General features: G+C 53.4%; 1 protein-coding gene across 1 annotated transcript in view; it reads left to right on the top strand.

Moving 5' to 3' along the window:
* AHNAK (AHNAK nucleoprotein) overlaps nt 1–12,958 on the top strand; it is a 27,682-nt gene that overhangs the window by 6,886 nt on the left and 7,838 nt on the right. The window contains exons 2-5 of the mRNA XM_011368959.2: nt 2,733–2,834; nt 3,097–3,253; nt 3,692–3,879; nt 4,791–12,956. Coding sequence (XP_011367261.1) covers nt 3,097–3,253; nt 3,692–3,879; nt 4,791–12,956 — 8,511 coding nt within the window. The 5' untranslated portion in view covers nt 2,733–2,834. The remainder of the gene's footprint in view (nt 1–2,732; nt 2,835–3,096; nt 3,254–3,691; nt 3,880–4,790; nt 12,957–12,958) is intronic.

The following is a 12,958-nucleotide window of genomic DNA, read 5'->3' as shown; positions in this document are numbered from 1 at the left end:
GTTGGACGGCACGGCTGTAAGCTTTCTTCTATCTCCAAAGGCTCATGACACTTGGCCGAATGTGCAGAATTCCCCAGAGCTCCAAAGACCCTGCTTTGGGTAGCAGCAGGGTAGAGCCCTCAGCCCTCCACCCCCACCCCCCGCCGGCAGCCTGGCTTCCCCTGACATGTGTGGGAGGAGAAGGAAGGACCAGCTGGGCTTGGTACAGGCTCCAGGGGTGGGAGAGACTGAGGGCCGGGACTCAAATGCAGAGAGCAGGCCCTTGCCGCCGTGGCCTCGAATCCCCCATCAGCACCCCCATGTCCATCTGAGCAGCCCAGATCAGATGAGAGGGGAGGGGAGTCCTTCATGGCTGTGCCAGGAGGCCGTTGAGCCAGAGCAGGCAGGGTGGTTGGCAGCCCCACCTGGTGGGAAGCCAGCAAGTGCCACACTAGGGCCAACCTGCAGCCTTGGGTTCAGCGAATGCCTCCTTTTCTCAGGGGCTGCGGACCCTTCTCTACTCAGAATGGCTTCTCCCCTCCTCAGCAGCAGCCTGAGTCGAGGCATGTAGCAAGTCCCTCCCGGGCCTTGCCAGCTGTGCTTCTTGGGACTCCTGGCCTGGGGCTCCCTCCCAAGGAGCTATCAGGGACGCCAACTGCCTGTGTCCACTGGAGCCCCAGCCCCTCTGGCACTGGGGTCTGGCCGGTGAAGCATTTGGTCGACTGCTTTTAGGCGTGACCCTTAGCATGTTTGGAGCTGTTGTGGCCACAGTGACTCACTGGGGAAAGAGAGAGGGTGGGGCCAAGATGTGGGCGAGGGTGAGTTCGCTCTCCCCCCTCTCCGGCTGCTGGCTCAGCACCAGGATGCTGGGCTGAGAAATGGGGCCCCACTCAAGGAGGAAGGAGAGGGGTGCCAGGGCGATTGGTGGCTTCAGAGATCTGAGAAGCCCTTAGGCCGGAAGGCTTTTTCCTTCCCTGCCCTGCCTGGCTTCTGTCTGCAGGGCGGGCTTCTCAGGGCTGCTCGCTGGGGAGGCACCGGTTTAAGTTCCAGCTCTGCTGTCTCACGTCGTGAGGGTCAGTGTGACTTCCTACAGTGGCTCCTCTGCCTGTTGGGAGGGGAGGAGGTGTTGGCCCGGCTCACACCTGTGCCAACAGGCTGCTCACCTCCTGGAAGCACCTATGCTGATGAAGGGACACATCATAAATGCAGCAGGTGTGAGTTCAGGCGGTGGGGACACAGGAGTCTGTGTGGTATTGTCACCTGTATTGGGATCCGCCCGACATTGGGTCACATATGCCCATAGATTTCCAAGTGACGTAATCCTGTCCTCAGAGACAAACTCGAGTGCTTTCAAGACCCCATTTATATTTCATTCCCTCTAAAAGTCTCCTAAGCCTTCTGGAACATTCTGAGGCTTATTTGGTCACCTTGCTTCTAATTTATATCTGAGCCTAGAACCGCATCTTAAATCAGCGCATCCGGCGCACAGAGTGCACTCCGTACACGTTCAGAGGATGCCCGAGTGCAGTTAGGCTACAGCCTGATGCGGTGTGTAATTCAGTGCTGGGCTGCGTCCTGTCTGTCCCTTGCCGGTTTGCTCTCCAGAGTCCAGGACAGTGTGGGACACACAGGAGGTGATCGGTGTGCATGGACTTACTGATCGATTCACTAATTTCTGATGTGTAAGCCGTTTTAGGGCGGAGCTTTGGGCGAGCCGCTTTGTGATTTATAGCATCTTCCACATAAGTTTCCCAGACAGGCTTCTGGATGACGCTGCCGCCGCCATTTTGTGTGGGTGACCATGGGCCGTGGCCGTATCCTGAGTCTTGCCTGCTGTCTTTCCAGGGCGCCTCTCCCGCTGACAGCTCATCCTGTGGCCGGAGGGTGTCTTTGCTCCTAAGTGCCCGTACCTATGGGGGCCTGGCTCAGGGCCCAGCGTGGGCAGCCAGATGCGCCCTGACTCATCACGTCCCCGAGGCAGCTCAGCTGGACTCCAGCCTCTCGTGTTGGGGCCGGTGCTTGGGGAGGCTGGGGCTTCCTTTGTTTGGCCCTGTGGCAAGGTTCGTGGAGCTCCCTGCTGGCGGGGTCTCCCTGGACCCGAGGACTGGGTTAGACAGGGTGACTCAGAGTCACTGTCACAACATCCCTGCTTTCAGGCCTGCCAGCTGCCCCCAGCGCTGGAGACACTGATGAGTGTCTGTCCTCTGAGGCGTCACGTGGTTAAAGCTGCAGATCTGAGAGGGTGTAGGGAACGAGGCACAGCCTTGGATCCAAGCCCGGGTGTCGTGGACCTGGGGCGAATTGGCCTCAGCCTCAGTCTCTCCATCTGTAAAGTGGAGACAGTCACAGCTCCCTCCTGAAGCTGGTAGAAAGGTCCGAATGAGGATGTGTGTCGTGAGGCTCCTGTGTACCAGAGCTTTTCACGCATGTTCGCTCTCCTTCAGTCCTCGTGGAAATCCTTTATCGATACCGTTTTCACAGATGAGGAGGTTCAAAGAAGTTAAGTGACTTGGCCAGGGTCACACGGCCGGGAGGATACAGAGCCAGGATTTGACTCTGAGCCTGGCGTTCCGTCCCCCTGGGCATGCACCCAGGCTAGAGAGTCACGTGTGAATGGAATTGATGTCAGCAGTGGGGGTCGGGGTTTTGGTCTGGCCTGGGGAATAGGACAGCCAGCTATTCCTCCCGTGACCGCTGATTGGGGTTCTTGTGAGCGGTTGTTGAGAGTGCGCTCACTGTGAACTTTCCCCCAGGCTGTGTGACCGAGATTCCCCACGAGAGAGACTGAGGAGAGGACAGGAAGGAGGGGCGGGCTCCTGGCGAGGCGTTTGCTTCTGAACAGAGTCCTGCTGAAGGTCAGTGGAGGGGGGGCGGCGAGAGATGTGGAGGTGACCGGATGGGGAGGGGGAGACCCCGGGTGGCCTCGGGAGGCAGGGTTTGGGTGGAAGAGATGAGGGGCTGGTGACCTCCGAGGCCGGTTGCATCCTGTCCACTTTCCATCTTTGTTGAGCCCTGGAGCACTGCGGGCTTGAGGACCTTGAGGACGGTGCTCCACACCCCCTCATCGCTGTGCCTTGCGCCCCAGTGTCCTGAGCTCATTCCCTTCCGTCATCCCAGATGGAGAAGGAGGAGGAGACGACCCGGGAGCTGCTGCTGCCCAACTGGCAGGGCAGCGGCTCGCACGGGCTGACCATTGCCCAGAGGGATGACGGCGTTTTTGTGCAGGAAGTCATGCAGAATTCCCCTGCGGCCCGCACTGGGGTGGTCAAGGAGGGTGAGTCACCTCAGGGTGCGGGCTGGGTGCGGGCTGGGTGCTGGGCTGGGGTGGTGAGGGTGGTGGAGGGAAGGGCAGGGGGCAGGCAGAAGGGCCACCTGGCTGTGGAGGGCCTGTTCCTAGTGCCATTAGGCTGGTCAGTGCCCAGACCCTGCTGTCTCTTGCCCACTCGGGGTCCGTCACTTGCTCACGGTCCTTGGCGGGGACAGTCATGTAGGGTGGTGGAGACATAGTCCTCAGCTCCGACTCCACCGCTCACAACCTCTTGCCACTTTGGAGACTCTAAGCCTCAGCTTCCTCATCTGTACACTGGGTGTCACCACACCTGCCTTGCAGGGTGTCATGACACGCACTAAATGCACGTCGGTGAGGGCGCCGAGCACGCGGTGGTTGTGTGTTGTTTCCCTGAGACCCCACTTCTTTCCCCTCCCTGCTCAGGGGACCAGATAGTGGGCGCCACCATCTACTTTGACAACCTGCAGTCGGGCGAGGTGACGCAGCTGCTGAGCACCATGGGGCACCACGCCGTGGGTCTGAAGCTGCACCGCAAGGGCGACCGCTCCCCTGAGCCCGGCCAGACCTGGACCCACGGAGTCTTCAGCTCCCACGGCTCCGAAGTGGTTCTGGTGAGTGCCTCACCCGCCCATCCGCGCCCTGAGTTCCCCCCGGCAACACCAGCCTGCTGGCCTCGCTTCCTGAGCCTTCTGTCCGCCCACTGGACCGCTCTTGTCATTCTTTCTCCTAATTTCACCCCCTCTGTCTCTCTGCTGAGCCAGTCTGTCTGTTCCTATTCACTTGGGGCATGTGGCCGACGCTGCCCCCAAGTGCCTCCTGCAGTCTCTTCTGAGTGCCGCAGCGTGGGAACCAACTCCTGCCGTCTGGTCCTAGATGTCGGGAGGAAGGTCGGCTGCTCTGCTAGAGTCTTTGAAATGATTTCACGGGTGCCTCGCTCTGCCTCCCAGAGGCCTGGACTCACCTGTGAGTCAGAGGCTGAGCAGCAGAGTGCTTGAGGGATGTTTTCCTGTTCCTTCCGATGGCTTGTTCATGTAACAGATAATGGTCCTCGAAGTGGAAGTGTTCACCCGAGCACAAGCAGCCTCAACAGATACTTTGCAGGGGTCTTCGGGAGGAATCCCTTCCCGGTTAAACCAGCACACCAGTGAGTGGAGCCGAGAGCCTCAGGGTCAAGTCAGTGTAGAGTTGGTGGCCCGGAGGCGTCCCTGGTACTTGACAGGCTGATTTGAGTCTAGAACTATCCGTAAACCCTCTTCCCAGGCTGCGCAGTCCAGGAGTCTGCACCCCCCTCCCCATGACTTGCTTACTGGAGTTCCCCCAAATAATTTGTTTTCCTCTGTGATGTGGCTGTCAGCCCCTCTCATCGGCCCCCTGCGCTGAGCCCCAGGAGGCTCCGTGGACCTCCGTTATGGTCCCAGCTTCTTTGGGAGACAGGCAGTCATGTTGTCGGCTGGGCTGTGGCCGGGCGTCTGTAACTCGGGCAGACTCTGCTGCAACCTGTGCCGGGCATGTCTTTCTGCAGAGCGGGGATGATGAGGAGTATCAGCGCATCTATGCCACGAAGATCAAGCCTCGGCTGAGGTCGGAGGATGGAGTGGAAGGGGACCCTGGGGAGACCCAGAGCCGCACCATCACGGTGACTAGGAGGGTCACGGCCTACACAGTGGATGTGACCGGCCGGGAAGGAGCCAAGGACATCGACATCAGCAGCCCTGAGTTCAAGATCAAGATTCCACGGCATGAACTGACGGAAATCTCCACTGTGGGTGTGGAGGCCCAGCCTGGGATGACCGTGATCAGACTGCCCTCGGGCTCGGGGGCAGTGTCTCCAACCACAGGCTCCGCTGTGGACATCCGAGCGGGGTCCATTTCCGCTTCGGGACCAGAGCTCCAAGGTGCTGGCCACTCGAAGCTCCAGGTCACCGTGCCTGGGATAAAGGTGGGAAGCCCGGGAGTCAATGTCAGTGCAAAGGGCTTGGACTTGGATGGCAAAGGGGGCATCCGGGTTCCAGGAGTGGACATTTTGTCTTCTCTTGGGGGTGAGGCAGTAGAGTTGCCGGGCCCCTCTCTTGAGAATGGCAATAATGGGAAAATTAAAATACCAGCCATGAAAGTGCCAAAATTTGGTGTCCGAGGAGGGCCTGAAGGCCAGGCACCAGAGGCAGGATTGGCTGTTTTCACACCTGAATTCTCTGTGGGGCACAAGGAGGGCAAGCCAGGTGTGACCATTGGCGGGAACGTCCAGACCCCTCGGCTAGAAGTCGTTGCTCCCTCTGCTAATATTGAGGGGCTTAAGGGGAAGCTGAAGGGCCCCCAGATCACTGGGCCATCCCTTGAGGGAGAGCTAGGACTCAAAGGAGCCAGGCCACAGGGGAGCATGAGGGTGGACGTCTCTGCTCCCAAAATGAAGGGCAGCATCGCCGGCCCCAGTGTGGAAGGTCGAGCCTCTGACGTTGATATTCGTGGGTCTGGGGGCGAACTGAATATGCCCAAAATGAAAGTCCAGAAATTCTCTGTGTCGGGTTCTAAGGGAGAGGGAGCTGGCATTGATGTGACACTGCCCACAGGTGAAGTGACCCTTCCTGGGATCTCTGGGGATGTCAGCCTGCCCAGGGTGGCCGCTGGGGGTCTGGAAGGGAAGATGAAGGGTACTAAAGTCAAGAGTCCTGAACTGATTACTCAGACCCCTAAAATCTCCATGCAGGATGTGGATCTGAGCCTTGGCTCCTCCAAACTGAAAGGAGACATTAAAGTTTCTGCTCCGGGAGTGCAAGGTGATGTTAAAGGCCCTCAAGTGGTAGTTAAAGGTTCCAAAGTGGACATAGAGACACCCAGCCTAGAGGGGACTCTGGCAGGCCCAAAGCTGAGTGGTCCTTCTGGAAAGATGGGAACCTGCAGTATCTCTATGGCAGATGTAGATTTAAATGTGGCTGCACCTAAAATGAAAGGGGGTGTAGACGTCACACTCCCGAAAGTAGAAGGGAAAGTCAAAGTCCCCGAAGTTGATGTCAAAGGCCCCAAAGTGGATGTCAGTGCCCCAGACGTGGATGTTCATGGCCCAGAATGGAACCTGAAAATGCCTAAGATGAAAATGCCCAAGTTCAGCACTCCAGGAGTCAAAGGGGAAGGCCCAGATGTAAATGTGAATCTACCCAAAGGAGATGTCAGTATTTCTGGGCCCAAGATCAACATGGAAGCCCCAGATGTCAACATAGGAGGCCTGGGGGGCAAACTTAAAGGCCCTGATGTTAAGTCGCCTGAAGCGAGTGTCAAGACACCAAAGATCTCCATGCCCGATGTAGATTTGCATGTTAAAGGCACAAAGGTAAAAGGAGAGTATGATGTAACGGTACCAAAGCTTGAAGGAGAACTGAAGGGCCCCCAGGTGGACATCGCTGCTCCAGATGTGGACATTCATGGACCAGACTGGCATCTGAAGATGCCCAAGATGAAAATGCCCAAATTCGGTGTGCCAGGGTTCAAAGCAGAGGGCCCAGATGTGGATGTGAACTTGTCCAAGCCTGATGTGGATATTTCTGGGCCCAAGGTGGACATTAGTGCCCCGGATGTGAGAATTGAGGGACCAGAAGGAAAATTGAAAGGACCCAAGTTTAAGATGCCAGAGATGAATATCAAAGCCCCAAAGATCTCCATGCCAGATGTGGACTTACATTTGAAAGGCCCTAAAGTAAAAGGAGAATATGATGTCACAGTGCCAAAGGTGGAAAGTGAGATTAAAGTTCCTGATGTTGAACTTAAAAGTGCCAAATTGGACATTGATACTCCAGAAGTGGATGTTCATGGCCCAGACTGGCACCTGAAGATGCCCAAGGTGAAAATGCCCAAGTTCAGCATGCCAGGCTTCAAAGGGGAGGGCCCAGAAGTGGACGTGAACCTGCCCAAAGCTGACACTGACATCTCAGGACCCAAGGTGGATGTTGAAGTTCCAGATGTGAATATCGAAGGACCTGAAGGAAAGCTGAAGGGTCCCAAGTTTAAGATGCCTGAGATGGATATCAAGGCTTCAAAGATCTCCATGCCTGATGTGGATTTGCATTTGAAAGGTCCCACAGTAAAGGGAGAATATGATGTTACAGTGCCAAAGCTGGAAGGCGACCTGAAAGGGCCAAAAGTAGACATCAGTGCCCCAGACGTTGAAGTTCATGGTCCTGATTGGAACCTGAAGATGCCCAAGATGAAAATGCCCAAATTTACCATGCCCAGCCTCAAAGGTGAGGGCCCAGAATTGGATGTGAAGCTGCCCAAGGCTGATGTGGACATTTCTGCACCTAAGGTAGATATTAGGGCTCCAGATCTGAGCCTCGAAGGACCTGAAGGGAAGTTGAAAGGCCCCAAGTTTAAGATGCCTGAGATGCACTTCAAAGCTCCGAAGATGACTCTGCCAGATGTCGACCTCAATCTTAAAGGACCCAAAATGAAAGGAAATGTAGATATGTCTGCACCAAAAATAGAAGGTGAGATGAAAGTTCCAGATGTGGACATCAAAGGCCCCAAAGTAGACATTAAAGCACCAGATGTGGAAGTACAAGGTGGAGACTGGAGTCTCAAAATGCCCAAGATGAAAATGCCCAAGTTCAGCATGCCCAGCTTAAAAGGCGAGGGCCCAGATGTGGACGTAAACCTGCCCAAGGCTGACATTGACATCGCTGGACCCCAAATTGACATCGAAGCCCCAGACGTGAGCCTCGAGGGACCCGAAGGAAAGCTGAAGGGCCCCAAGTTTAAGATGCCTGAGATGCACTTCAAGGCCCCCAAGATCTCCATGCCTGATGTGGACTTACACTTGAAAGGCCCCAAAGTCAAAGGGGATGTCGATGTGGATGTCTCTGTGCCCAAGATAGAAGGTGAAATGAAAGTGCCAGACGTTGACCTCAAAGGACCCAAAGTGGACATTGATGTCCCTGATGTGGATGTTCACGGCCCAGACTGGAACTTGAAGATGCCCAAGATGAAAATGCCCAAGTTCAGCATGCCAGGCTTCAAAGGAGAGGGCCCAGGAGTGGATGTGAGTCTGCCCAAGACCGACATTGACATTTCTGGACCCAAGGTGGACATTGAAGCCCCAGATGTGAGCCTTGAGGGACCGGAAGGGAAGCTGAAGGGTCCCAAGTTTAAGATGCCAGACATGCACTTCAAGACCCCCAAGATCTCAATGCCTGATATGGACTTACACTTGAAAGGCCCCAAAGTCAAAGGGGATGTTGATGTGTCCGTGCCCAAGGTAGAAGGTGAAATGAAAGTGCCGGATGTGGACATCAAAGGCCCCAAGGTTGACATTGATGTCCCCAATGTTGACGTTCACGGCCCAGACTGGCACTTGAAGATGCCCAAGATGAAAATGCCCAAGTTCAGCATGCCGGGCTTCAAAGGAGAGGGCCCAGAAGTGGATGTGAACCTGCCTAAGGCCGACATTGACATCTCTGGACCCAAGGTGGACATTGAAGCCCCAGATGTGAGCCTTGAGGGACCAGAAGGAAAGTTGAAGGGCCCCAAGTTCAAGATGCCTGAGATGCACTTCAAGGCCCCCAAGGTCTCCATGCCTGATGTGAACCTGAATCTTAAGGGGCCAAAACTCAAGGGTGATGTAGATGTGTCTTTGCCTGATGTAGAAGGTGAAATAAAAGTGCCAGATGTCGAACTTAAAGGACCCAAAGTTGACGTCTGTGCTTCAGATGTGGATGTTCATGGCCCAGACTGGCACTTGAAGATGCCCAAGATGAAAATGCCCAAGTTCAACATGCCTGGCTTCAAAGGAGAGGGCCCAGATGTGGATGTCAACCTGCCCAAGGCTGACATTGACATCTCAGGACCCAAGGTGGATGTTGAAGTTCCAGATGTGAATGTTGAAGGTCCAGATGCAAAACTAAGAGGTCCTAAATTTAAGATGCCAGAAATGAATATAAAACCTCAGAAGATATCCATGCCAGATGTTGGTCTACATTTGAAAGGTCCTAAAATTAAAGGAGACTATGGTGTAACAGCCCCAAAAGTAGAAGGAGAGATAAAAGCTCCTGATGTCAACATCAAAGGCCCCAAAGTGGACATTAATGCACCGGATGTGGGAGTTCATGGCCCAGACTGGCACCTGAAAATGCCCAAAGTGAAAATGCCCAAGTTCAGCATGCCTGGCTTCAAAGGAGAGGGCCCAGACGTGGATGTGAACCTGCCCAAGGCCGACATCGATGTCTCTGGACCTAAGGTGGACATCGATGCTCCAGATGTGAATATCGAAGGTCCAGAGGGGAAACTAAAGGGTCCCAAGTTTAAGATGCCAAGCATGAATATACAGACACACAAGATCTCTATGCCTGATGTTGGACTTAATCTTAAAGGCCCTAAACTGAAAACGGATGTGGACGTTTCCCTTCCTAAAGTGGAAGGAGACTTGAAAGTTCCTGAAATAGATGTGAAAGCCCCTAAGGTGGATGTGGATGTTGGTGATATTGACATTGAATGTCCCGAAGGAAAGATGAAAGGTCCTAAGTTTAAGATGCCAGACATGCACTTCAAGGCCCCCAAGATCTCCATGCCTGATGTGGACTTACACTTGAAAGGCCCCAAAGTCAAAGGGGATGTCGATGTGGATGTCTCTATGCCTAAGATAGAAGGTGAAATGAAAGTGCCGGATGTTGATGTCAAAGGACCCAAAGTGGACATTGATGTCCCAGATGTGAATGTTCATGGCCCGGACTGGCACCTGAAGATGCCCAAGATGAAAATGCCCAAGTTTAGCATGCCAGGCTTCAAAGGCGAGGGCCCGGACATGGATGTGAACTTGCCAAAGGCCGACATTAATGTTTCTGGCCCCAAAGTGGACATTGATGCACCTGATTTGGATATTGAGGGACCCGAAGGGAAATTAAAAGGCTCTAAATTTAAAATGCCTAAGTTGAATATCAAACCTTCCAAGATATCCATGCCAGATGTGGACTTCAATTTGAAGGGACCCAAACTGAAAGGAGAGATAGATGCTTCTGTGCCAGAACTCGAAGGTGATCTCAGAGGTCCACAAGTTGATATCAAAGGTCCCAGTGTGGATGTGGAGGTGCCTGACGTTGATCTGGAATGTCCTGATGCAAAGTTGAAGGGCCCTAAATTTAAGATGCCTGAGATGCACTTCAAGGCCCCCAAGATCTCCATGCCTGATATAGACTTAAACTTGAAAGGGCCCAAAGTCAAAGGAGATGTCGATGTGTCTGTGCCAAAATTGGAAGGAGATTTGAAGGGCCCCAGTGTGGATGTGGAGGTGCCTGATGTTGATCTGGAATGTCCTGATGCAAAGTTGAAGGGCCCTAAGTTTAAGATGCCTGAGATGCACTTCAAGGCTCCCAAGATCTCCATGCCTGATGTGGACTTACACTTGAAAGGCCCCAAAGTCAAAGGGGATGTCGATGTGTCCGTACCCAAGGTAGAAGGTGAAATGAAAGTGCCAGATATTGACCTCAAAGGACCCAAAGTGGACATTGATGTCCCCGATGTTGATGTTCAAGGCCCAGACTGGCACCTGAAGATGCCCAAGATGAAAATGCCCAAGTTCAGCATGCCGGGCTTCAAAGGAGAGGGCCCAGACGTGGATGTGAACCTGCCCAAGGCTGATATTGACATCTCTGGACCCAAAGTGGACATTGAAGCCCCAGATGTGAGCCTTGAGGGACCGGAAGGAAAGCTGAAGGGTCCCAAGTTTAAGATGCCAGACATGCACTTCAAGGCTCCCAAGATCTCCATGCCTGATGTGGACTTACACTTGAAAGGCCCCAAAGTCAAAGGGGATGTCGATGTGTCCGTGCCCAAGGTAGAAGGTGAAATGAAAGTGCCGGATGTGGACATCAAAGGCCCCAAGGTTGACATCAGTGTTCCAGATGTGGATGCTCATGGCCCAGACTGGCACTTGAAGATGCCCAAGATGAAAATGCCCAAGTTCAGCATGCCAGGCTTCAAAGGAGAGGGCCCAGACGTGGACGTGAACCTGCCCAAGGCTGACATTGACATCTCTGGACCCAAAGTGGACATTGAAACTCCAGATGTGACTCTCGAGGGTCCAGAAGGAAAACTGAAAGGTCCTAAGTTCAAGATGCCTGAGATGCACTTTCATGCCCCCAAGATTTCCATGCCTGATGTGGACTTCAACTTAAAGGGGCCTAAAATTAAAGGAGATGTTGATGTTTCTGCCCCAAAGATGGAAGGAGAGTTAAAGGGTCCAGAATTGGATGTCAAGGGCCCCAAATTGGATGTTGACATGCCAGACGTAGCTGTGGAAGGCCCAGATGGCAAATGGAAAAGTCCTAAATTTAAGATGCCGGACATGCACTTTAAAGCTCCCAAAATCTCCATGCCAGACATTAATCTACACTTAAAAAGCCCCAAGGTCAAGGGAGAGGTGGATGTAGATGTTCCTAAATTGGAAGGTGACTTTAAAGGACCAGACCTCAAAGGTGACATCAGTGGCCCAGATATCGACATTGAAGGACCAGAGGGCAAATTGAAAGGCCCCAAGTTCAAGATGCCTGACATGCATTTCAAAGCTCCAAATATTTCTATGCCTGATGTGGACTTAAATCTGAAAGGACCGAAAATCAAGGGGGATGTAGATGTGTCTGTGCCCGAGGTAGAAGGTAAAATTAAAGTACCAGATGTGAACATCAAGGGCCCCAAAGTAGACATAAATGCGCCTGATGTTCACGGCCCAGACTGGCACCTGAAGATGCCCAAGATGAAAATGCCCAAGTTCAGCATGCCTGGCTTCAAAGGAGAGGGCCCAGACGTGGATGTGAACCTGCCCAAGGCTGACATTGATATCTCTGGACCCAAGGTGGACATTGAAGGCCCTGATGTTAACATCGAAGGACCTGAGGGAAAGTTGAAAGGTCCTAAGTTCAAGATGCCTGAGATGAACATCAAAGCTCCCAAGATCTCCATGCCTGACTTTGATTTGCATCTGAAAGGTCCCAAGGTAAAGAGTGATGTGGATGTATCTCTGCCTAAAGTGGAAGGTCCTGATGTTGATATCAAAGGCCCCAAAGTGGACATTGATGCCCCAGATGTGGATGTTCAAGGCCCAGACTGGCACCTGAAGATGCCTAAGGTGAAAATGCCCAAGTTCAGCATGCCCGGCTTCAAAGGAGAGGGCCCAGAAGTGGATGTGAACCTGCCCAAGGCTGACATCGATGTCTCAGCACCCAAAGTGGACCTCGAATGTCCAGATGTGAGTGTTGAAGGACCAGAAGGAAAGTGGAAAAGTCCAAAGTTTAAGATGCCGGAAATGCATTTTAAGACTCCAAAGATATCCATGCCAGATATTGATCTTAATCTAACAGGTCCAAAAGTGAAAGGAGAGCTGGATGTTACAGGTCCCAAGGTAGAGGGAGATCTGAAAGGCCCTGAAGTTGACCTCAAAGGCCCCAAAATGGATATCGATGTCCCCGATGTGGACGTTCATGGCCCAGATTGGCACTTGAAGATGCCGAAGATGAAAATGCCCAAGTTCAGCATGCCTGGCTTCAAAGGAGAGGGCCCAGAAGTGGACGTGAACCTGCCCAAGGCTGACATTGACATCTCTGGACCCAAAGTAGACATCGAAGGCCCTGATGTTAACATCGAAGGACCTGAGGGAAAGTTGAAAGGTCCTAAGTTCAAGATGCCTGAGATGAACATCAAAGCTCCCAAGATCTC

Source organism: Pteropus vampyrus, unplaced genomic scaffold (assembly GCF_000151845.1).
Source record: "Pteropus vampyrus isolate Shadow unplaced genomic scaffold, Pvam_2.0 Scaffold144, whole genome shotgun sequence".
In the NCBI taxonomy this organism is placed as follows: Eukaryota; Metazoa; Chordata; class Mammalia; order Chiroptera; family Pteropodidae; genus Pteropus; species Pteropus vampyrus.
This window is presented reverse-complemented; position numbering and strand designations above follow the sequence as displayed.